Below are 24159 nucleotides of genomic sequence, written 5' to 3' on the forward strand. Positions count from 1 at the left end.
AAATGCAAACAGGGCACAGGCCCTTTAAATGTAGACTATGATCCAATTTATGTTACGTAGACATATCTGCATTCATACGCATAATAAAAATGGAAGAAAATAAAAAAATATATGCATACTTTAGTGGTGGTTATCTCTAGCGGTGGAATTATGGGTGCTTTCTATTTTCCTTTTTATATATATTCCTCTTCTATATTTTCCAATTTTTCAACAGTGTAATAAACACGACCAGACAATAGATTCCCATCTAGGGCTTAGAATGCTTGTGCCTTGGACTGGGAATGAGAAGAGGGAATTTGGGCTGTCATACTTCTGTTCTTTCTTTCCACCCTCCTACTGCCTCCATGACCCAACCCCTGCCCCTGCAGGGCAGCCCCACTGTTTACAGTGGCCCAAATGTGGGACTGACGCGAGTGTGAGTTGTGAGTGGTTCTCTCCGTCTGTCCCTGTCTGTCTTGCTCTCTCTCCCATAGCCAAGATCCTGGGAAAGGTGGGAGAAAGCCTAAGCCGGATCTGCTGTGTCCGCCCACCGGTGGAGCGCTTCACCTTTGTGGGTAAGGGAGCAAGGACCTTCTTTACCAATCCCGCCTCTTTTCTTTCCCTCCTCCCTTTGTTCATTCACCAGACAAGCCCCAGCACCTGCTGTGGGATGAGCATTTATAGAGCAAAACTTGGGAGAGAAGAGAGGATGTCACCAGGCCTGCAGGGCCAAGGTGTGATGGGAGCCCAGAGGCGCGATCATCCTGGCTCAGGGATCCTGGAGACCTTCCCCACTCCTCTCCCCTCCTTGGGCTGTTCTGGTCCTTCCCTCTATAGAATGTGTCCACCCGCCTGAGAGTTCTCAGAGGCCCAGCATCCTCCCTCAGGTCCTCCCAGCTCTGGCAGTGTCAGTACTCCTGCTGAGAGGCTAAGAACACACAAGCCCTTTCCTTAATTTTCTCCATTTTTTGGCTGCTCCCCTAAGGACTCAGCATAGATGAGAATAGCTGCTTCTGGGGCTCTTTCTCCTACAAACCCCAAATTCAACTCTGCAGAAGAGCTGAAGGTCTAGCCCCCATTCCTTTGACTCTTTGGGGCTGACTTCTGCCATTTCTCAGATTTCCAACCTTGAATAGGAACTAAGAGGGATGGTTGAGGAGGCAGGGGGCCAGGGTGGCATCTCCATAGTGCTCTGCACACCGTGTGCCCCATGTGGGCGTGCACACTCAGAGCACATGGTAAAGCCTCTGTCTTTCACATCTTTCCAGGGCTCTCCATCCTGCCACGTGAAAAATCTCAGCGTACTCAGTTTTGCTTGTTATTTGAACCAGAACGCTGAACGAGAGAGGGCCACCTCTGTGTGACGCTACAAGCTGTCGCCCTAGGTTCAAGGAAGGTGCTCTTGTGGCCAGCCTCCCCTAAATACAGAAGGAAACAAAAGGCGCTCAGCATGAGCACGTGTGTGTCCGTCATTGGCAACCCAGCCGGGCTGTCCAATTCTCAAAGTCCCAGAACAGTGAATCCTGCCTCTGGAGCCTGAGGAGATGCTCCTTCTCCATTTACGCTACTCAGATGTCCCTACTCCCACCCAATCACCCGACCCCGGGTTCTCCCTCTGAGTACAGAACGCATATCAGGTACCCAGAAGTTGGTTCCCTGATGCTTCTGCATTTCCTCTTTCCTCCCTAGATGAGAATGCCAATCTGGGCACAGTGATGCGGTACGAGGAGATTGGTGAGTGGGGCTGGGCAAGTGGGAACATTTGGGGCCACCTGCCTCCACCACGGGCAAAGTGGGGGAGGGGAGAGCCTTGCAAACCCTGGGTGGTGTTTGCAGCAGGGTCTGCTCTTAGAGGGATAATTGATTGTTCCCAAGCTAAGATCATATTCTTAGTCATCTCTTCTTTGACATCTCCATACTAGATTCAGGCAGGTTCCCAGGAGGTAGGATGGGATCAGTTGGCAATTTTCCCTTCGGAGCCTCTTCTCCCTCATTCAAAAGTCATGGAAGTTGAGTTCATTGCCAGCCAGAGAGACTCTTCTCTTGCCCACAGCACTGTGCCTGCGGCAGAAGAGCTCCCATACCTTCCTCACCAGAGGATTCCGGCGTTTGGAGGATGAGGAGGAGAGACGGGGCAGAAAGCCACAACTGTGACCTCCCCCGCAGCCTTGAATAGAGACTAAGGCCCCAGGCCAGAGCAGGTGGAGGGTGGTTACACGGAGCTGTCAGGATGGGAAGGAGCTAACCCCCCACAGAAGTGAGCTGAGTCCTGGGCAACCCTAGGAAACAAACCAGGAAACAGATCTTTCCAAGGTTCCAGAATAAGTTAGAGACACAAGTATCTGAAGCCGGGTAAAGGGCAGACAGCAAGAGTGGAGCTGGAGCTGATGCAGGTACCAGGTGACAAGGAGGGTCAGTGACAGCTGGAATGCTTGAAATTCTAGGATGAGGGGCAGCCTGGTGTCCAGCTGACATGCTTAATCTTCAACTCGAGCTACAGAGATGCTCCAGGCAACCCCTCCTAGAGATGGAGGTTTGGGGCTGCACCTGGGCAGTGTGTTCTCCCAGGAGGCCCAGCAGATGTGATGTCATTTCAAGGAACTTCTCTGGGTCCTGTCCCCTGATCCCAGGCAGTGGTGCACCTGAGTTGGCTCATATTTATTCACTAGAGCCATTTGTAAAATTTTCAGGGATCTTACCAACCAGTTGTTAAACGCAGCCTATACTAAAAATTAAATTATGGGACTTCCCTGGTGGCACAGTGGTTAAGAATCCGCCTGCCCATGCAGGGCACATGGGTTCGAGCCCTGGTCCAGGAAGATCCCACATGCTGTGGAGCAACTAAGCCCATGCGCCACAACTACTGAACCTGCACTCTAGAGCCTGTGAGCCACAACTGCTGAGCCCACGTGCCACAACTACTGAAGTCTGCGCGCCTAGAGCCTGTGCTCTGCAACAAGAGAAGCCACCGCAATGAGAAGCCCGTGCACTGCAATGAAGAGTAGCCCCCGCATGCCGCAACTAGAGGAAAGCCCGCGTGCAGCAACAAAGACCCAACGCAGACAGATAAATAAATAAATAAATAAATTTATAAAAATTAAATTATATTAAGTAACAGTTAAATACATTGTATTCAAAACAAAAGTATTAAGTACTCAAAACTCCTCACTTCCCAATTCTTTTATCAAGTTTTAATAGGCTTTACTTACCAGCACATGGCTGTCTGAGGACCACAGGAAAGGACACCTGCCTTTCTGGATGCTTCCCAAAGCCAGCAGGAAGAAGCATGTAACCCCAGGTTCCACAGCCCCAAACACCCAAAAGCCCTGCACTCCCCCTTCCCTGCGGTTCCACACCTGGCCAGGAACTACCTTACCCAGGGAGGAAGTCTTCTCGCCCAGACCAGCCGAGCTCAGAGCAGTCTTCAGACTTTCAGCTCTATTCCAATGTATATTTTCCTCCGACACCTTGTTCCAGGAAGAATGCATTGTGGCCCAGCTTCAGCTGGGACCTCTTTACCTTCCCAGCACCCAGGGCCTATGTATCAGGCTGTTCCACCCTGGGGAGTTCCCCCTCCTACAGAGAGGCAATGCAATGGGTGTTTGTTTGCATGGCCACGCTCCTAGCTCCTAGCACTCCACATTTACCATCTCACTGCAGCCTTGTGAGGCGCAGGGCTAGTCTTAGCCCCATCTTACTCCTCTTTCGGAGAAAGGAAAGCTGAGTGGCCACAGCTGTCTGGATGGATTTGCAGCCTCGTGTGGTACAGGTGGCAGCTGCCTCAGCGTGCAGTGGGTACGGGAAGGGGCTGCAGGGCCTGGGGCTTTGCATAACCCGGATTCCCGGGAGGAGAGTGTGGCAGGAGAGTGCTGATTCTGGCTCCCTGGATCCTCAACTGGGGAAGGAAGTTGGACCCAGAGGAGGTCCCAGGAAGGGAGCTTGCCTGGCCTCTAGACCGCTGTGCTGTGAGGCCCTCTGGCTCACACGTCCCCTTTTTGAAATCCCCTTGCACGCTTCACGAGAAGGAAAAAGCCATTTCTCCTAGCTCAGCTAGCATCTATGGCTCCATTTCCACTTTCTTAACCCGCTGACTGCTCCCAGGGCCTGCCCCAGACCCAAGGCTTATGGGCTGAAAACACGTACCTTAGTCTCAGATGATAAACCTGAGAAACCACTGCTGCCCTCCAGCGGCCACACGTGGGATCCCAAGCCCTGCCAGGGCCTCTGGCCTGTGACAAATCCATCTGTTCCAGTGCTGCAAGCAAAGGTGGAAACCCCGTGCTTTAACTTGATCTGCTTTGGCTTTAAAAATAATCCTACATTATTTTCAAGTGAGAAAGTGAGTCTCTGGCTTGGGAATAGAAAAGAGATTCATTTCCATGGCTGTAGAGCAGGGTTTCTCAACCACGGCACTGTTGACGCTGGGGACCAGGTAATCCTGTGTCATGGGGGCTGCTATGTGCTGTGTAGACTGTTGAGTGGCATTCCCGCCCTCTAAGCACTAGGTGCCAGCGGCACACCCCTCTCTCCAGTCTTGACAACCAAAAAAGTCTCCAGACATTGCCAAATTCTGGAGACAAAATCGCCCCCAGTTGAGAATCACTGACGTAGAAGAAACTGAGGACCAGCATGTCATCTGGAGACGGCCAGCTAACTGAAATCTTAGGCCCACAGTTACAGAACTTCAGCCTTTCAACAGAGAACTGACCTGGAATTCTGGGTGGCTCCAAGCCGGAGACAGGGAACAACAGGATCCCAGAATGAGCCCAGTCTGGCTCCTCTCAGCCATCCGAAGGCTGGTGGCCTAACACAGAGGGAGGCACCACTGACCAGGGCCTCCATGCTGCAAGAGACAAGGCCACAATCGCCATCCCGGACTGCCATCCCAGAGCGCCCAGAAGGCTCTTAGACGGCCTGCCCACATGGCCTCTGCGGTCAACCTGTCTGTTGTTCACTCATTCAACACATTCTGAGCACCTACTGTGCACAGGTCACTCTGCCAGGCCCTGGAGATATAAAGATCAATTAAGGTCCCTGGACATAAACAGACCATGAGACTACAGTGTGACGTGGAGAGGGGAGAGGGGAGGCTGCAGGAATATTTAAGAGTTAAGACCCCAGGGCTCCATGGGGCTCCCTGAGTATGGGCTGCACTGACCTGGGACCGTGAGATGCTCTCACTGTCTGTCGCCAGCCCAGCAGCCTTCCACTTAGCCTGCAGCCAGGGTGAGCTCACCACCTGAAAGTCCTCGTCAGGTCCCTGAGCTAGCTACAGGGTCTGAGGCGGGCAGAGCTGCCGCCCATCTCTCGGCCTCAGGGTCCAGGGTGGCAGCGTTCTCTGGAAGGCTCAGAGCGGGGCTGTCTCACTGTTTCAGGCAAGATACCCACAGCCACAGCCTCTTGATGGAAGGGCCTGGGTTGCCTGGGAACCAGACGCACCACCTGAATCCCAGCCCAGGTGGAAGTCTCTCCCCACGTGGTTCTGAGAATCCCAGGATTCTTTTTCCCCCTGTTGCTCAGTGTTCATGCCCCGGTCAGTTTGCTGCCTGTTTTAAATGACAGCGGCCTCACTGGGGAAATTCAGAGTGAGCTTAATGAGGGAAGAAAAACAAGTGACAAGCAAGAAGTACGCCTGGGAGTCAGGAAAGTGGGGTGCAGCCTCACTCCTCAAGCCCTTTGCTGAGGACAGTGGCCATGTAAAGAGAGGACGTCCGATGAGCTGAGCTAGCTGATGAATTGAGAGTGTACTCGGGGTCCCCCGCCCCCCATCACATCAGGTACTTGTGACGAGACAAACCCCAGATAATGCACAGCAGCGGAGGAGCCAAACTCCACGGGCACTTCGGTTTGATATGGAGCAAAGGAGAGACCCTTAGACCGCACACTAGGCATGTAGCTGGCTCAGTTTCTGTTCGGGTGACCAGCCATCCTGGTTTAGCATGGAAACCCATCCTGGAAACCCCTCAGTACCAGCAAACCAGGACAGTTAGTCTCCCTCTCTGCTCCATTCCTCCTGCAGGGAATGAGGGTGGTCTGTAAATGAGCCTGGGGGAGGGGTGAGCAGAGGTTTCAGCACGGCACACACCGTGGTGCAGAGGTGCCTGGAAGAACTGGGCTCTGGAGCCCCAAGGATGGGACACTTCTGTGTTCATCGGGGGAAGAAGGCTGAGACTTGAATGTTTCCCAGGCCTCCACTCACTCCCTTTTCAAACTTTGTTCCCCCTCCTCAGAGCTGCGGATCTTGCTGCTGTGTGGCAGTGACCTTCTGGAGTCCTTCTGCATCCCAGGGCTCTGGAATGAGGCAGATGTGAGTAGCAAGGTTATGGCCTGTGCACAGCTGGCGTGGGGATGGATGGGGAGGGGGCACTCGACTTTGACCTGTAGTCTTCCCTCCTCACACAGGAGGGCAATGGGCAATCCATTCACATCATGATGGAAGAACATTCTCAAAGCAGCTATACTCCAATAAAAATTAGTTTAAAAAATTAAATTAAATTAAAAAAAAGAAAATTCTCACCTACCCCCAGGTGTATCTCGTCCTGTATTTTTATACTCACTCCTCCTCATGCTTGCTCCTGGAAAGCCCCTGGGAAAAAAAGCAATCTGAGTCACAGAATACCTTCTCCCAAGTAGTGCTTGGAGGGTGTGTGCTGGTGGGGAAAGATGGGGGAGGGAGGAATTTTTTTAAAAAGGCTTTGCCCTTTTGAAATGTGTGTGTTTTGTTTTCCTTTGATTCTTTTGAAGAGGTGGTAAATACCACCCTAGAATTCCCTTAACAAGAGAAAAGGGGTCAAGAGGGGAGAAGTTAATAGCAAAAGGTCAGTAGGATCCTTCTGGCAATTGACTTGGGATAGAGGGAACTAGGAAGTTAAACTTATACCATTTAGAAGCTCAGTGGACATCTTTTGTACCAGATCTGACAGAGATGGTCTTAAACTAGCTAATTCATGAGTTACTCACCCTTCAGAGGTACATTCATTTTTGTTCTTTTATTAATTCATTCATCTGATAGCCAGAGCTAATGCTAGCTCCCAAACTCATAGCCCTTTGAAAGTTGGATTCTCAGGGCAGATATTCTAGACCTAGTACTTTTTCATTACTTACTCTGTGACCCCATGCAAATCACTCAACTCCTCTGGGCCTTGGTTGTTTTTTTAAAATCTATAGAATGTTATCTGTAGCATTCTGAGATTTTTAAAGAAATAAACAATACAGTCCCTGCCCCCAAGTATCAGGTACCACCTGGTACCAAGTATTTCCACCTGGTAAGATGTCTGCATATGAAAATTTTTCATGTATATATATGTCTCTGAAGAGAGAGAGAAATAGAGAACCTTCAGGGTTAAACTAAAGATTCTAGTTCTGCTCCAACACAGCTCATGACAAAATATATTCCGAGCATCAGTTTTTCCCATCTCTAAAATGGGCATCATAATAGTACCCATCTCATAGGGTCTGGGGAGAATTAAGTGAGGTTATCCATGTAAAGTGCCCAGCCTAGCACCTGACACACAGTGACATACAACAACTGTTAATAAGTGAATTTACCTAAATAGACACATAGATAAACACATAAATATTCAAGGTGAAGGGCATAGATGCTAGCCTGCTGTGGGATAACCAAGAGGGGAGGCATAGTTTCAGGGAAGCAGATTATACTGTGTAGTCCTTTCCTCTCTACCCCTGAACAATTTCCTGCAGGTGAAATTTGAAACCTCTTTTCGGTTCTGGATTAAGTGGCTTAATTAACTTTTACTTTCCTCTCTACTTCACAAGTTGCTTTGAAAGGAAAAAGTAATGCGGGAGAAGTTCTGTACAAGATTTCAGCAAAGCTCTTTCAAGAATCCAGGCAAATCCGGGCAATTGCCTGAGGCCCCATCCCATGGGGAGGCCCTGGCAGCTGGGGAGTGATTTAGAGGGATGAAATTGACAGGGGCAGCAGCCTGAACGGCCGCTGCATGAACAGGACGTCTCTAGGGCCTCTTTGCTAAGTGTGACTCTCAAGGGCAGACCCCACTTTCTGGAGCCTGAAATTGACACAACTGGGGGCCCTTGAAGCACGGCCAGTCCCTCTGTGTTCCTCCCAGAGAGAAGGCCGACTGCAGGGCCTCTAATTTCTCTCCGACATGGCTGCTCCTGACGTTGTCAGATCCCACATTCAGAGAACCAGGAAAAAGAGCCCCAGGTCACTCCTCTTCCAGTTGGTCCCTGATGCTGAAATGACGTGTTGGTTACAAGAAAAGAATTGAAAAACCGATAGCTGTGGATTTACTGGGGCTGTGGTAGTGGAGGTGGAGTGAGACCCTCATCTGTTCAACCATGTTCCCACCTGACGGGTCACCCTGGAGATCGGAGCACCCAGCCCGGCTGCTCCCAGAGGCACAGCAATTCCAAACCAGCAGGGACCCCACATCTGTCCTGTTCAGGGTGCTGAGAATTCTAATCCACAGCACAGGCAGAAGGGAGACTGGCTGAAGCGGACCCTCAGGGCTCACTCCAGATGGTTCTCTAGAGCCCAGAGCTCTACCTCCCCACCCCCGCCCAACCGATTGCTCAGTTCCCTGATTCCACCGACAGTGAATCTGTGGGGTCCTTAGAATCATGACAGCCGAGGGAGAGGCAAAAAAAAAAAAAATCAAAATCAAGGAGCTGTTTCCTTATGTAAGAAGTGTGAATTTCAGGCCACAACAGAAGTGTGCCAGAAATATCACAATTTATTTAAATCACGTGAAAATTCAACTCCAAATCACCATCCCAGGGATGATGGAAAGTTAGGCTCAGTCATTACTGACTAGCAGAACCTGAGAGGCTCTCGTGGGCTCTGAACGTGAACATCCGTTCATCAGGGTCGCCACAGACATCTTCCCTATGGGGGCCTTCACGGTCCAGTGAGGTGGATGGCAAGCTGCTCCAGGCCCACCTGGGGCATGGGACTCCTGGCTGAGTCTGGAAGGCCCCGTGCTGGGCCCAACCCACCTATGATCCTGGCCCTATTTTCTTCTGAGGCTTTGCCCTTAGGGTGCTGTCTGGGAGGGAGGAGGGGGTGGGCTTCACAGCTCTCTAGCTTCTTTGTAGTGTGGAAGGGGGGCAGCTGAACCTCTTCTTTCTATTCTGAAGCTATCTCCCCTATTTTCTCTCCCCTCCTCTGGACGTCTAGGGAAATCTCTTCAGTGGTTTAAAGCCATTGACTTCAAAACATACTATTTTCTGCCCTAAAAACTCCTCTCATAAAGGGTCTGGTTCTCTGCTAGAAATAGGGTGGGGATTGGGCAAAGGCATATATAGGGAACATGAAACTAGTTAGTAACTCAGTGAATTATCCCACTGTCCGTATTTGGGGAAAGTTGGAGCTCAGGGTCTAGAAAAGGAAGGTCTTTCTTTCAAGACTGGTACAGGGTGAGCCCTGCTTATTCTAATAGAAAGTTCTAGCCTCTGGAAGTGGCCCGTTGTAGGGATCTCTGTTCCTAACCATGAGATTACCAGGGATCAGGCATGTGAGACCCACTTCTATCCCAGGTTTCATTCATTTATTCAACCCTTTATCAGAACACATTTCTTTTTATCACCTGGTGTCCCAAGTGGTACTTGCTGGCCACAGACCTGTGCTCAGTGACCATGAACCTGAAGCCTTGAATCTGCCAATGATGGCACAGGAGGGTGGGGAAGAGAACCAAGTTTCTTGGAAAAGTCCTAGACCCTTGCTCTGCGTTCCAGTCTCTCCAGAATCCTCAGGAACAAACCAAGAGAGAAGCCACTAGTTCAGACAGGTCTGGGAGACATAGAAGCCCCACCATCCTTCTGTAAAGAAAGCTCAGTGGGGACCGTGGAGCAGCAATGCCCCACCCAGGCTGGAAAGCAGCTGGGACAGTCTGTTCTATAGTAGGGCTGCCAAGCCCTCTTTCGACACAATCACAAACTCTCCGTTGAGTCAGTCTTGCTCTTTCTTTTGATTTGGATTCCTGAACCTATGCTCTCCGTCCAGAAATCTAATTACACAACTAAAGGAACAACCCATCCCCACCCAAACACATCCCCTGGGCATTTCCCAACAGACACAAAAATCCATCAGCCCATAGTGAATTCTGACCTTCTCTGACCCATGGCACACCCCTTCCCCTTACATTCCGTGGGGAGAAAATTCCATACATATACATCATGTTTCTCTCTATGGAATACAAAAGAGTTGCTTGTGTGGCCTGGCAGTTGGCATTTTCATTCTTGATTCCTGAGAGAGAGCAAGGTCCAGTTTCCTGGACCAGCCTTTGGAGTTTGGGACCAGCCTTTGGAGTTTGGGACCAGCCTTTGGAGCTTGGGATCTTTGCTATGCTGCATCCTGACACCAGCACCAAAGCACATATCCAGGCATGGACTGGGGTCTATGGGAAGTCAAGGCCAAAGCCTAAAGTGTCAGCCATGGACAGATTTGTGAAACAGGAAACTCTTATCCTCACTCCCCTCCCCCAGACAAAACCCATCGTCTAGGGATCTGATGCTGCCAGCTGCTTTGTCCATCATATTATAATGGAAGGCAGTCTGGCAATTAATTCTGATTCAAGCATTCTTTCGTTCAATCAATCTTTCAGCTGATACTGAGTGCCCAGTATGAATATAAGCACGTTGTTTGTCCTTGCAGCACTTGCAATCTAAAAATATCGTACAGTTTTTATTCTATTAGTTCTTTATATTACATAAAATAAAACATATAAAAAGTTTAGAAGAGTTCTTGAACCTAGTAAGCAGTCAATAAATGTTGGCTGTTATTTATTCATTGGTTTTAAAATATTTACTGAGTACCTGCCATGGGCCAGACACTGTTCTAGGGCTGGAGGAACGGAGAAAACAGAATAGACAAAGTTCCCCACCGTTGTGCACTGTGCTTTCTAATGGGGAGACACAATAAACACTTAGCTTGTTTCTCGTGGATTATCTCAGTTAACCACCGGAACACTCCTGAAAGTGGAATCTCGGTTCCCATTTATAGGTATGGAAACCAGGGCTCACATGGATTGTGACTTGTCCAAGACCACTTAGCTATTAGCAGCAGAGCAGGACTTGGCATACATTCAGATCCCTAATCCAGATAAGACAGACAAGTGGGAAGAATGATGTGTAATTCATAGCAGGCCACAAGGGAGGGGGTAGCACTTGAGCTGGGCTTTGAATAATGGGTAGGATTGGGTTAAGTGGGTACAAAAAGAAGGGCTTTTGAGGTTGAGAGAAGGCTGTAAAAGATCCAGTGGTGGGCATAAGGCCTTTTCGGGAGTTGGTTCTGGCTGGTTGAAATAGAAGGTTTATCTTGGTCCTTATCTGGGAGACTTCTGACTTTTCAGCAAGCAGGCAAAATCATTCAGTTTAATGATTAAATGTATTCACTGCTTGAAAATGGTATTTGCATTTTAAATGAGCAAGGGTCAATATTTAACTCAAAGGAATGAAAACCCAAAGGTGGAACATTAAACACCAGAGATGGGCCAATGAGGAAACTGTTTTTTCTTTTTTTCTTTTTCTTTCTTTTTGCACTTCTCAAAGCCCAACATTCCACAGGCTGGCTCTAATTGGCTGTGTTCTACATTTTTCCAGCCAACCAGGCATGGGCTAACTGCTTCCTACATCCACCAGCTATGGGAAAACAACCAAAGAAAATAAACAGAGGAAGAGCCTGGGGCACTAGCCACTCCAGAAGAAATCCCAGGGCTCCAGGATAAAGGGAGCAAAGACAAACATTTGGTTTTTCAGGCTCAGATGGTTTTTATCAGACAGTCCAGCCCCAGCCAGGAAGCCCAATGGACACTTCCACCCCGGGGATTAGGTCTCCACACTGATAAGCCTGATGCCGTGTTTCCAGCTCTGGGGAAGGCGGCTTCAGCCCTACCATGGGAGCTAGGGTTCTCGTGTGAAAGGCACTGTTGGTTTGGTTTTCACGCTTTTGACTTGAGTCTGGAATTCCTTGCCTTCCCACACCCCCAGGCAGATCGGAAATGGGAGTGGGAATGACTTCCCCTGGGAAACCCGTCTGAAGGATCATTCATTGATTTGCACTAACAGAGCCATCCTGGAAATGCGTTCCCACCCGGCCTTCCCTCCAGAGAGAAGCAGGGGCCGGAAGAAGGGTGGAGGATTCTTTCCCGAAATGGCTGGAGGCTGTTTCAGAAGCTCCTCACCTACTGTTGTGTGGCTTCTTCTGGATGCTCTCTCCTTGCATCTTGTTTAACCTACTCAGAAGCACACAAAATTATATACTTTAGGGGGCGATGTAGAGTAATGAGGTGAGGACGTAGCTCAGGATAAGCCTGGAGAAAAAATAAGGTAGACTATATTTTCAAACCAAGAAATTTCAAGTCACTAAAATGGGAGTCTTAAAAATGGATCTAGAAGAGGCATACTGTGGTGGAAAGAGCCTTTAAAGTGGACCAGAGTGGGTTCAAATTCACTCACTTGCTGTGCAGCTTGGACTAGTTACTACATCTCACTGAGTCTTGGTTTCCCCATCTATGAAGTGAGAACTGAAGCCCACATCTCAGAAGATGGTTGCTTCAAGGATTAAATGTATTAAGAAATAAAGCTGCTAGTACTGTGCCCGGTGCATAGCAGGTCCTCTAATAAATGGTGCTTCTGCTTCCTGCTGGTAGTCCCCTGTTCATCCCTGAACATCCTCATCTGGAGAAGAAGTACGAGTTGGCCTGAGTAACTCAGGTACTGTACCTTGGGAAGAGAAGACTGTTTGAGGGAGATGGTCAGGATCCTGAACCCTGATCTCAGAATGATTCCATAGAGGGTCTTACCAGTTAGACTTGCCTGGGTAAGTCAGCGTAAATTGGATTCTGTCGCTAATGGAAGTCAAGCCCTCTTTAAACAAGCACTCTAATGGCTTCTCTTCACATTTGGAATGAAACCCCATCTTTATCGTGATCTGGTCCTTCTCTACTTCTCCCGCCTCTCTGTGCCCCAGTTCCACCTAGTTTCTTTATTTGAACAGTTTTTCCCACCTCAGGGCCTTTGCACTAGCTGTGGCCTCACTGGGAACGCTCTTTTCCCAGGTATCCCTATGTCTGGCCGGTTCTTGTCATTTAGGTTTCGGCTTAAAAGTCATTTTGTTGTTTTTTGTTTGTTTGTTTGTTTTTTAATTTATTAATTTATTAATTTATTTATTTTTGGCTATGTTGGGTCTTCGTTTCTGTGCGAGGGCTTTCTCCAGTTGCGGCAAGCGGGGGCCACTCATCATCGCGGTGCGTGGGCCTCTTACTGTCGCGGCCTCTCCCATTGCGGAGCACAGGCTCCAGACGCGCAGGCTCAGTAGTTGTGGCTCACAGGCTTAGTTGCTCCGTGGCATGTGGGATCTTCCCAGACCAGGGCTCGAACCCGTGTCCCCTGCATTGGCAGGCAGATTCTTAACCACTGCGCCACCAGAGAAGCCCAAAGTCACTTTGTTTTATATTCAGTATTGTACTTAGCTCCACCTGATGTTTTCTTATTTATGTATTTATTTGCTTACGATCTCTCCCTACTGGAGGTAAGCTCTGTGAGCACACTGCACTTGTCCTTCTCATTGGGCAACACCAGGACAGTGCCTGGTTCACCATATACACTCAATAAAAGTTTGTTGAATGAAAGAATGTAAGAGTACCTGGGAACAGCTTGGTTGGAGAAATTCATCCTCCACCGTGAGATATGGCCCTAACTTTTGCCAGTTACCCAGAAGACATTAGCCACTACAAGAGATAAGCCACTTAATAGTAACCTGCCCTTATCCTTCAGAGCAATACAGTTGAAATAATTAGTCATTTGTTTAACGTCTCCCACTAGATAGTGATTGAGCCAAGAGATGAAGCCATATCTGTCTTGCTCAGCCCTGGTGCCCAGGAAAGTGCCTGGCTAAGACCACAGGGCATCCTCCCACCCAAAGTATCCCTGAAACCCAGCAGGGCAGGTCTTGAAATTCCGCCTCCTGGAAGGATGATGATGATTCCACATTCCTTCCAAGAGATCTGCCTCCTGGCTGCCACGAGTGTTCTCACTCCCGAGGCCAAGTTGCTTCCTGCCTCAACATGTCTCATATCCTTTCCTCAGATTCCCCACACTGGGGGGAACAGAGTCTGCCCCCTCCCACTTCCTCTCCCCATCCCCACCCCTGCCGGCCCTGGGAGCCTTTGACCAGAAGATGAAAAGATACGATCAAAGCTGTGCCTGTGAGCAGGAAGTTGAAGCAGGATGAATGTCACAGACCCCCACCTCTGAGACACGACACAGGCCAGAGCTACAGTGAGAGGCCACTGTCTGCTGCGGGAGGAGAAGATTGTACCCTGATCCTGCCCACTGCCGTGTGGCAGAATGAGGTCACATCAGTCACCATCGGGAGAGGGAATTGCCAATCAGGACGGCTCTGCTGCTCTGACCACCCACTCACCCACCTCCCCACCCCCAAGGCAAGACCTGCAGAGAACTCTTCATGAAGACAGGGGAGGTGTTGGGCCCCTCGTGCTGGAACAGGAGCTCCATGCCAGGGGCCTGGGCACATTCCTGTGGGCTCCGTGGGCAGGGAGAGCTTGAGAAACCCTCCGTTTCCTGGGGTCAGACGTCTGTCCTCATCTCCCCAGAGCCGGGGGTGGGGCGGGGGGGGGGGAGGAAATGTCCTCATTTTTGCTGGAATCCCCAGAGGTGCTCATCCCACAAGTATCTCATTTTGACTTCATCCCAAACCAAGCCAGAGTATTAGCAGCTTAGGCAACTGCCTCTATTATTAAAAGTGACAATTTTCCAAAGGTGGGTGCACGTCAGGAGGATTAGGAGGCATTGTAAAGAGGGAGGCTCCACCCCATTGTAGACATGTTGTATCGGAATCCCTGGGGTGAGGTCTGGGGGGGCTGTTGCTGCTGTTATTATTGTTTTTAAAGCTCCGGGGTGATTCTGCTGACCAATCAGATGAAGTCTGGGAACTTACAGAAGTAAGAGCACCCGTGCTTTCCATGGGGAACTGAAAGTCTGTCTAGAGTCACTTCCCTGGGTCTCCCAGAGTTTCCATTAGGTACATCGGGCCTCCTTCCATGTCCTGAGGTGAGAGAGTTTATCAGCTAACTCAAGGACAACTGGCAGAGGGGACTCTGCAGGAATCGACTTGCTCAACAGCATTTATCGAGCACGTATGATGTGCCAGGTCCTTTTCACCCAGGAACATGGCAGTGAACGAAACACACAAAATTGCCTGCCCTCATGAAGGTTACCTTTACAGGGAAGAGAGAAGGAGAGCAAAAAAAGGTTAAATAAAGAAAATATACAAGGTGTTAGAGATAAATGCTATGGAGGAATATGAAGCACAGTAGGAAGTGGGGAGTGTGAGGGCGTGGGATGGATGTGGGTCTGCGTGCACAGGGACGCAGGCTGAAATAGCATGGCCAGAGGAGATCTCACTGAGAAGGTGGTATTTTTTTTTTTTTTGGTTTCTATTGATACTTTTTCTTTTTTTAAACACATCTCTGTTGGAGTATAATTGCTTCAACATACCGTGTTAGTTTCTCTTGCACAACAAAGCGAATCAGCCATATGCATACACATGTCCCCATGTCCCCTCCCTCTTGAGCCTCCCTCCCATCCTCTTTATCCCACCCCTCTAGGTCAGCACAAAGCACCGAGCCGATCTCCCTGTGCTATGCTGCTGCTTCCCACCAGCCAACTATTTTACATTCGGTAGTGTATATATGTCGATGCTACTCTCACTTCGCCCTCCCACCCCATGTCATCAAGTCCATTCTCTATGTCTACCTCTTTATTCCTGCCCTACAAGTAGGTTCATCAGTACCTTTTTTTTTTTTTTTTTTTTTTTTAGATTCCATATATATGCGTTAGCATACGGTATTTGTTTTTCTCTTTCTGACTTACTTCACTCTGTATGACAGACCCTAGGTCCATCCACCTCAGTACAAATGACTCAGTTTCGTTTCTTTTTATGACTGAGTAATACTCCATTGTACATATGTGACACATCTTCTTTATCCATTCATCTGTCGATGGACATTTAGGTTGGTTCCATGCCCTGGCTATTGTAAATAGTGCTGCAATGAACGTTGTGGTACATGTCTCTTTTTGAATTATGGTTTTCTCAGGGTATATGCTCAGTAGTGGGATTGCTGGGTCATACGATAGTTCTATTTTTAGATTTTAAGGAACTTCAATACTGTTCTCCATAGTGATTTTATCAATTTACATTCCCACCAACAGTGCAGGAGGGTTCCTTTTTCTCCACACTTTCCAGCATTTATTGTTTCTAGCTTTTTTGATAATGGCCATTCTGACTGGCATGAGGTGATACCTCATTGAAGTTTTGATTTTCATCTCTAATAATTAGTGATGCTGAGCATCTTTTCATGTGCCTCTTAGCCATCTGTATGTCTTCCTTGGTGAAATGTCTGTTTAGGTCTTCCGCCCATTTTTTAACTACATTGTTTTTTTGATATTGAGCTCCATGAGCTGTTTGTATATTTTGGAGATTAATCCTTTGTTGTTTCATTTGCAAATATTTTCTCCCATTCTGAGGGTTGTCTTTTGTCTTGTTTATGGTTTCCTTTGCTGTGCAAAAGCTTTTAAGTTTAATTAAGTCCCATATGTTTATTTTTGTTTTTATTTCTGTTACTCTAGGAGGTGGGTCAAAAATGATCTTGCTGTGGTTTATGTCAAAGAGTGTTTTTCCTATGTTTTCCTCTAAAAGTTTTATAGTGTCTGGTCTTACATTTAAGTCTTTAATCCATTTGGAGTTTATTTGTGTGTATGGTGTTAGGGAGTGTTCTAATTTCATTCTTTTACATGCAGCTGTCCAGTTTTCCCAGCACCACTTATTGAAGAGGCTGTCTTTTCTCCACTGTATGTTCCTGACTCCTTTGTCATAAATTAGGTGCTCATATGTGCATGGGTTCATCTCTGGGCATTCTATCCTGTAGCATTGATCTATATTTCTGTTTTTGTGCCAGTACCATACTGTCTTGATTACTGTAGCTTTGTAGTATAGATTGAAGTCAGGGAGCCTGATTCCTCCAGCTCCGTTTTTCTTTCTCAAGATTGCTTTGGCTATTCGGGGTCTTTTGTGTTTCCATACGAATTGTAAGATTTTTTTGTTCTAATTCTGTGAAGAATGCCATTGGTAGTTTGAGAGGGATTGCACTGAATCTGTAGATTGCTCTGGGCAGTATAGTTATTTTCACAATATTGATTCTTCCAATCCAAGAACATGGTATATTTCTCCATCTGTTTCTGTCATCTTTGGTTTCTTCCATCAGTGTTTTATAGTTTTCTGAGTACAAGTCTTTCGCCTCCTTAGGCAGGTTTATTCCTAGGTATTTTATTCTTTTTGTTGCAATGGTGAATGGGAGTGTTTCCTTAATTTCTCTTTCTGATTTTTCATTGTTGGTGTATAGGAATGCCAGAGATTTCTGTGCAATAATTTTGTATCCTGCAACCTTACCAAATTCATTGATTAGTTCTAGTAGTTTTCTGGTGGCATCTTTAGGATTTTCTATGTATAGTATCATGTCATCAGCAAATAGTGACAGTTTGACTTCTTCTTTTCCAATTTGTATTCCTTTTATTTCTTTTTCTTCTCTGATTGCCCTAGCTAGGACTTCCAAAACTATGTTGAATAAGAGTGGGGAGAGTGGACATCCTTGTCTTGTTCCTGATCCTAGTGGAAGTGCTTTCAGTTTTTCACCATTGAGTATGATGCTTGCTGTTGGTTTGTCATATATGGCCTTTATTATGTTGAGGTAGGTTCCCTCTATGCCCATTTTCTGGACAGTTTTTTTTTTTTTTTTTAATTAATTAATTTTATTTTTGGCTGCTTTGGGTCTTCATTGCATGCAGGCTTTCTCTAGTTGCGGCGAGCGGGGGCTACTCTTCCTTGTGGTGCACGGGCTTCTCATTGCCGTGGCTTCTCTTGTTGCACAGCACAGGCTCTAGGCACGCAGGCTTCATTAGTTGTGGCACATGGGCTCAGTAGTTGTGGCTCACGGGCTCTAGAGTGCAGGCTCAGTAGTTGTGGTGCACGGGCTTAGTTGCTCCGCGGCATGTGGGATCTTCCTGGACCAGGGCTCAAACCCGTGTCCCCTGCATTAGCAGGCAGATTCTTAACCACTGTGCCACCAGGGAAGACCCTGGACAGTTTTTATCATAAATGGGTGTTGAGTTTTGTCAAAAGCTTTTTCTGTGTCTACTGAGATGATCATATGGTTTTTATTCCTTAATTTGTTAATGTGGTGTATCACATTGATTGATTTGCATATATTGAAGAATCCTTGCATCCCTGGGATAAATCCCGCTTGATCATGGTGTATGATCCTTTTAATGTGCTGTTGGAATCTGTTTGCTAGTATTTTGTTCAGGATTTTTGCATCTATGTTCATCAGTGATATTGGTCTATAATTTTCTTTTTTTGTGATATCTTTTTCTGGTCTTGGTATCAGGGTGATGGTGGCTTCGTAGAATGAATTTCGGAATGTTTCTCCCTCTGCAATTTTCTGGAAGAGTTTGAGAAGGATTGGTGTTAGCTCTTCTCTAAATGTTTGATAGAATTTGCCTGTGAAGCCATCTTGTCCGGACGTTTGTTTGTTGGAAGATTTTTAGTTGCGGTTTCAATTTCATTACTTGTGATATGTCTGTTTATATTTTCTAATTCTTCCTGGTTCAGTCTCAGAAAATTGTACCTTTCCAAGAATTTGTCCATTTCTTCATGGTTGTCCATTTTATTGTCATATAGTTGTTTGTAGTAGTCTCTTATAATCCTTTGTATTTCTGCAGTGTCAGTTGTGATTTCTCCTTTTTCATTTCTAATGTTATTGATTTGTGTCCTCTCCCTTTTTTTCTTGATGAGTCTGGCTAAGGGTTTATCAGTTTTGTTTATCTTCTCAAAGAACCAGCTTTTAGTTTTATTGATCTTTGCTATTGTTTTCTTCGTTTCTATTTCATTTATTTCTGCTCTGATCTTTATGGTTTCTTTCCTTCTACTGACTTCGGGTTTTCTTTGTTCTTCTTTCACTAGTTGTTTTAAGTGTAGGGTTAGATTGTTTACTTGAGATTTTTCTTGTTTCTTGAGGTGAGACCTTTTTATTTCTTCTTTGATTTCTTCAGTGATCTCTTGGTTATTTAGTAGCGCACTGTTTAGCCTCCATGTATTTGTGTTTTTTACAGTTTTTTTCCCTGTAATTGATTTCCAATCTCATAGCCTTGTGGTCAGAAAAGATGCTTGATATGATTTCAATTTTCTTAAATTTTCCGAGGCTTGATTTGTGACCCAAGATGTGATCTATCCTGGAGAATGTTGCATGTGCACTTGAGAAGAAAGTGTATTCTGCCACTTTTGGGTGGAATGTTCTATGAATATCAATTAGATCTATTGGGTCTACTGTGTCATTTAAAGCTTGTGTTTCCTTATTTATTTTCTGTCTGGATGTAAGTGGGATGTTAAAGTCCCCCACTATCATTGTATTACTGTCGATTTCCCCTTTCATGGTTGTTAGCCTTTGCCTTATGTATTGAGGTGCTCCTATGTTAGGTGCATAAACATTTATAATTGTTATATCTTCTTCTTGGATTGATCCCTTGATCATTATGTAGTGTCCTTCCTTATCTCTTGTAACAATCTTTATTTTAAAGTCTATTTTATCTGATATGAGTATTGCTACTCCAGCTTTCTTTTGGTTTCCATTTGCATGGAATATCTTTTTCCATCCCTTCACTTTCAGTCTGTATGTGTCCCTAGGTCTGAAGTGGGTCTCTTGTAGACAGCATATATATGGGTCTTGTTTTTGTATCCATTCAGCCAGTCTGTGTCTTTTGGTTGGGGCATTTAATCCATTTACGTTCAAGGTTATTATCGATATGTATGTTCCTATTACCATTTTCTTAATTGTTTTGGGTTTGTTTTTGTGGGTCTTTTTCTTCTCTTGTGTTTCCCACCTAGAGAAGTTTCTTTAGCATTTGTTGTAAAGCTGGTTTGGTGGTGCTGAATTCTCTTAGCTTTTGTTTGTCTGAAAAGCTTTTGACTTCTCCATTGAATCTGAATGAGATCCTTGCTGGGTAATCTTGGTTGTAGGTTTTTCTCTTTTATCACTTTAAGTATATCCTGCCACTCCCTTCTGGCCTGCAGAGTTTTTGCTGAAAAATCAGCTTATAAACTTATGGGGATTCCTTTGTATGTTATTTTTTGTTTTTCCCTTGCTGCTTTTAATATTTTTTCTTGCATTTAATTTTTGTTAGCTTGATTAATATGTGTCTTGGTGTGTTTTTCCTAGGGTTTATCCTGTATGGGACTCTCTGTGCTTCTTGGACTTGGGTGACTATTTCCTTTCCCATGTTAGGGAAGTTTTCCACTATAACCTCTTCAAATATTTTCGCAGACCCTTTCTTTTTCTCTTCTTCTTCTGGGACCCCTATAATTCGAATGCTGGTGCATTTAGTGTTGTCCCAGAAGTCTCTGAGATTGTCTTCAATTCTTTTCATTCTCTTTTCTTTATTCTGCTCCTTGGCAGTTATTTCCACCATTTTGTCTTCCAGCTCATTTATTCGTTCTTCTGCCTCCATTATTCTGTTATTGATTCCTTCTAGTGTATTTTTCATTTCAGTTATTGTGTTGTTCATCTCTGTTTGTTTGTTCTTTAGTTCTTCTAGATCTTCGTTAAACATTTCTTGTATTTTCTCAATCCGTGCTTCCATTCTATTTCCAAGATTCTGGATCTTCTTTACTATCATTACTCTGAACTCTTTTTCAGGTAGAGTGCCTATTTCCTGTTCATTTATTTGGTCTTGTAGATTTTTACCTTGCTCCTTCGTCTGTGACATTTTTTTTTGCCATCTCATTTTTTTTTTTTTTTTTATGAGTGGGATTGTGTTCCTGTTTTACTGGTTGTTTGGCCTGAGGTTTCCAACACTGGAGTTTGTAGGCTATTGTAGGGTACAGCTGCGTCTTGGGGCTGAGATGAAGACCTCCAGGAGACCTCACTCTGATGAATATTCCCTGGGGTCTGAGGTTCTCTGTTAGTCCAGTGGTACGGACTCAGAGCTCCCACTGCAGGAGCTCCCACTGCAGGAGCTCCCACCTGACCGCGGGCTTGCAAATCAAGATCCCGCAAGCCATATGGGCAGCAAAAAAAAAAAAGGTGGGGTGGGGGTGGGGAAGGCCTTGGCTGTGGAGGGCAGGGCCTAATCAAGAGCGAGGTTTGGGTGGTGGGCGGGGCCAATGCTCAGGACCCACAGGGCTGGAAAAGGCCCTGGGGGCTGTGGGAGGTGGGGCTTAGGCTCAAGGAACAGAAGGGGCCCAGGCGTGCCCCCCACCCCTGGTCTCAGAAGGCAGGGGACCTCACCTGGGAGCCCAGCAGGCTTCCTGGGCTTGAGTGGGTGGGGCAAGTGCCCTCCTCTCCTCTCCTGCTCCTCTGGTCTGGGGTCTGGGAGGGCCCCTCCCACCTGCCTCTCCTGATCTCCCGGGCCTCCCTCCTGTGCCCCCAGGACCAATGCAGTTGGAGGGGGAAGGGGGGTCCTTGGAGGGCAGGGGACCGGCCTGGGAGCTCAGCAGGCTCCCCATGCCTGAGTGGGCGGGGCAATCACCCTCTGCTTCTCTCTCACTCCTCCCCAAGGGCCCCTCCCGCCTGCCTCTCCTGATATCCCTGGCCTCAGGGGCGCAGATCTTGTCTGGCCTCCACTTCTCCTCCCCCTCGGTCCCCCTACATCCTACCGGTTCACTCTGGGGTTCCTCCCGTCTTCTTGGGGGTCAGAGTTCCCCACCAGCAGCCGGCAGGCACCCTAGTTGTGGGGAGATCTAACTCTGTGGCTTCCCACACCGCCATCTTGACTCCTTCCCACACTGCCATCTTGGTATTTAAGTGAAGGGTTTCGAGCCAAGGAGCAACATAATTTGTTATATTCACATTATCAGTCTGGATGTTGGGAATAGACTGAAAAAGGCAAGAGAAAAACAAACCAGAGCAAGCCAAGTGAGAGCTGATGGAGATGAATTAGTTTTCATTTTTTTTAATTAAAAAAATTCTTTTTTATTAATTTTTATTGGAGTATAGTTGCTTTAGAATGTTGTGTTAGTTTCTGCTGTACAGCAAAGTGAATCAGCTATACGTATACATATATCCCCTCTTTTTTGGATTTCCTTTCCACTTAGGTCACCACAGAGCATTGAGTAGAGGTCCCTATGCTACACAGTAGGTTCTCATTAGTTATCTATTTTATATATAGTATCAATAGTGTATATATGTCAATCCCAATCTCCCAATTCATCCCACACACCTCCCCCCCTTTCCCTTTTGTATCCATACATTTGTTCTCTATGTCTGTGTCTCTATTTCTGCTTTGCAAATAAGATCATATATGAATTAGTTTTCTGTTGCTGCAAACTTGGTGGCTTAAAACTACACACATTTATTCTCTTTCACTTCTGGAAGCCAGAAGTGTGAAATAGGTTTCACTGGGCCAATACTAAGTTGTAGTCAGAGCCGTAGTCCTTCCAGAGGCTCTTGGGGAGAATCTGTTTCCTCACCTTTTCCAGCTTCTAGAGCTGCATTTGTTGCATGCCTTGGTCCCTTCTTCCATCTTCAAGGCCAACAGTGTAGCATCTTCTCTGCTCCATCTTCACATCATCTTCTCTCTCCTGTGTTAAATCTCCCTCTGCCTTCTTCTTTAAGGACACTTGTTATTACATTAGGGTCCACCTAGGTCATCCAGAATAATCTCAAGATCCTTACTTTAATCACAGCTGCAAAGTCTCTTTTGCCACATAAATAACATTCACAGGTTCCAGGGATTAGGACTATAGTGTTTTGGGGGCCCATTATTTAACCTACCAGAGGAGGCTTGGACCAGGGTAGAAGTGATGGAAATGGTGAGAAATGAGCAGATTCTGGGATTTGTTTTCAAGACCAAACCAACTGGGTTGCTTTATAGATTGAATGTGGGATGTGAGAGAAAGAGAGGAATCAAGGAAAGCACCAAGGCTTTGGCCTGAGCAGTTGTAGGAAGAGAGTTTCCATTTACTAAAATGAGAAACACTACAGGAAAAGCATCTTGGTGCCTGTAGGATGATGGTGGAGGGGATTGACTGATTGATGTCAGAGAGTTCAGGGGCTCGTGGACATATTATTTAGGTTTGAGATGCCTCATCTAAGTGGGCATGTTGAAGAGACTGCTGGATGTATGAGTCTGAAGTTCAGGAGAGAAGTCTACGCTGGAGATATAAATTTGGGAGCCTTCCATGTGTCTTTAAAGCTTTGAAATTGAATGAAATCATTAAAGGTGCAAGTGTAGATAGAAAAGAAAAGAGCTCCAAGGACTGAGCCTGGGGGACTCCAGTCATTCGAGATTGGGGAGATGAGAAGGAACAGCACAGGGAGACCACAAAAGAGCAGCCAGTGAGGTAGAAGGACGACCAGGAGAGGGTGGATCTTGGAGGCCATGTGAAGACAGGAGACAAGGATAGGGGTGGGGGTGGGCAGGGCAGCTAAGCTCCTGGAGGGAGATGGGTACCTGTGGGATGAGGGCACACCTCACCAACTCTAGCACCTGGCACCTCCTAGCACCCCAAAACACACACACACAAACACCTTCTGGCATGAAAATCAAGCCCATGTCCTCAGGTCTGGCCAAAAGAGCAGAAAAGGTCTGCATTCTCTGGTCCAAACCCCTGCAGAGATGCCACTTGGGTGTGGTAAAGCTGTGTGTGTTGTCTGGTAGACCTATCTCCTTTACCCCATCTGTGATTCCCAGAGGGCAAATCTGTCACCTGTTTCTGGAAGAGGAATTCCATCTTAAGCATCAAGGTCTCCATCTGCTTGCCACCCATTGAGCAGCCTGCACTGTTATTGATTGGGTGCTCAGATCATTAGTTCCTGAGTAGAAAGCAGCAACTGCACTAATGTCACGGGTAGGGACTTTCCCTGTGAGGCCTGACTGCCATTCTGAACCGTTGTTTTAATGCTTTAAACTAGAATGCTCACTTTATATATATATATATATATATATATATATATATATATATATATGCTTTATTTTTTTATTTTTTTATTTTTAATTTATTTTTGGCTGCGTTGGGTCTTCGTTGCTGTGTGCGGGCTTTCTCTAGTTGCGGTGAGCGGGGGCTACTCTTCGTTGCGGTGCACGGGCTTCTCATTGCAGTGGCTTCTCTTGTTGCGGAGCATGGGCTCT

The 24159-nt window shown here is 46.7% G+C and overlaps 1 protein-coding gene across 2 annotated transcripts in view; it reads left to right on the plus strand.

The window, feature by feature from the left end:
• NMNAT2 (nicotinamide nucleotide adenylyltransferase 2) overlaps positions 1-24159 on the plus strand; it is a 213045-nt gene that overhangs the window by 182982 nt on the left and 5904 nt on the right. Inside the window, exons 8-10 of one of the 2 annotated variants that reach the window (XM_061187559.1) lie at positions 474-554; positions 1669-1713; positions 6210-6286. In XM_061187559.1, the coding sequence (XP_061043542.1) occupies positions 474-554; positions 1669-1713; positions 6210-6286 (203 nt within the window). The remainder of the gene's footprint in view (positions 1-473; positions 555-1668; positions 1714-6209; positions 6287-24159) is intronic. The other variant, XM_061187560.1, reaches the window with a different exon arrangement.

The sequence above is a fragment of the Eubalaena glacialis genome, chromosome 3 (assembly GCF_028564815.1).
Source record: "Eubalaena glacialis isolate mEubGla1 chromosome 3, mEubGla1.1.hap2.+ XY, whole genome shotgun sequence".
In the NCBI taxonomy this organism is placed as follows: domain Eukaryota; kingdom Metazoa; phylum Chordata; class Mammalia; order Artiodactyla; family Balaenidae; genus Eubalaena; species Eubalaena glacialis.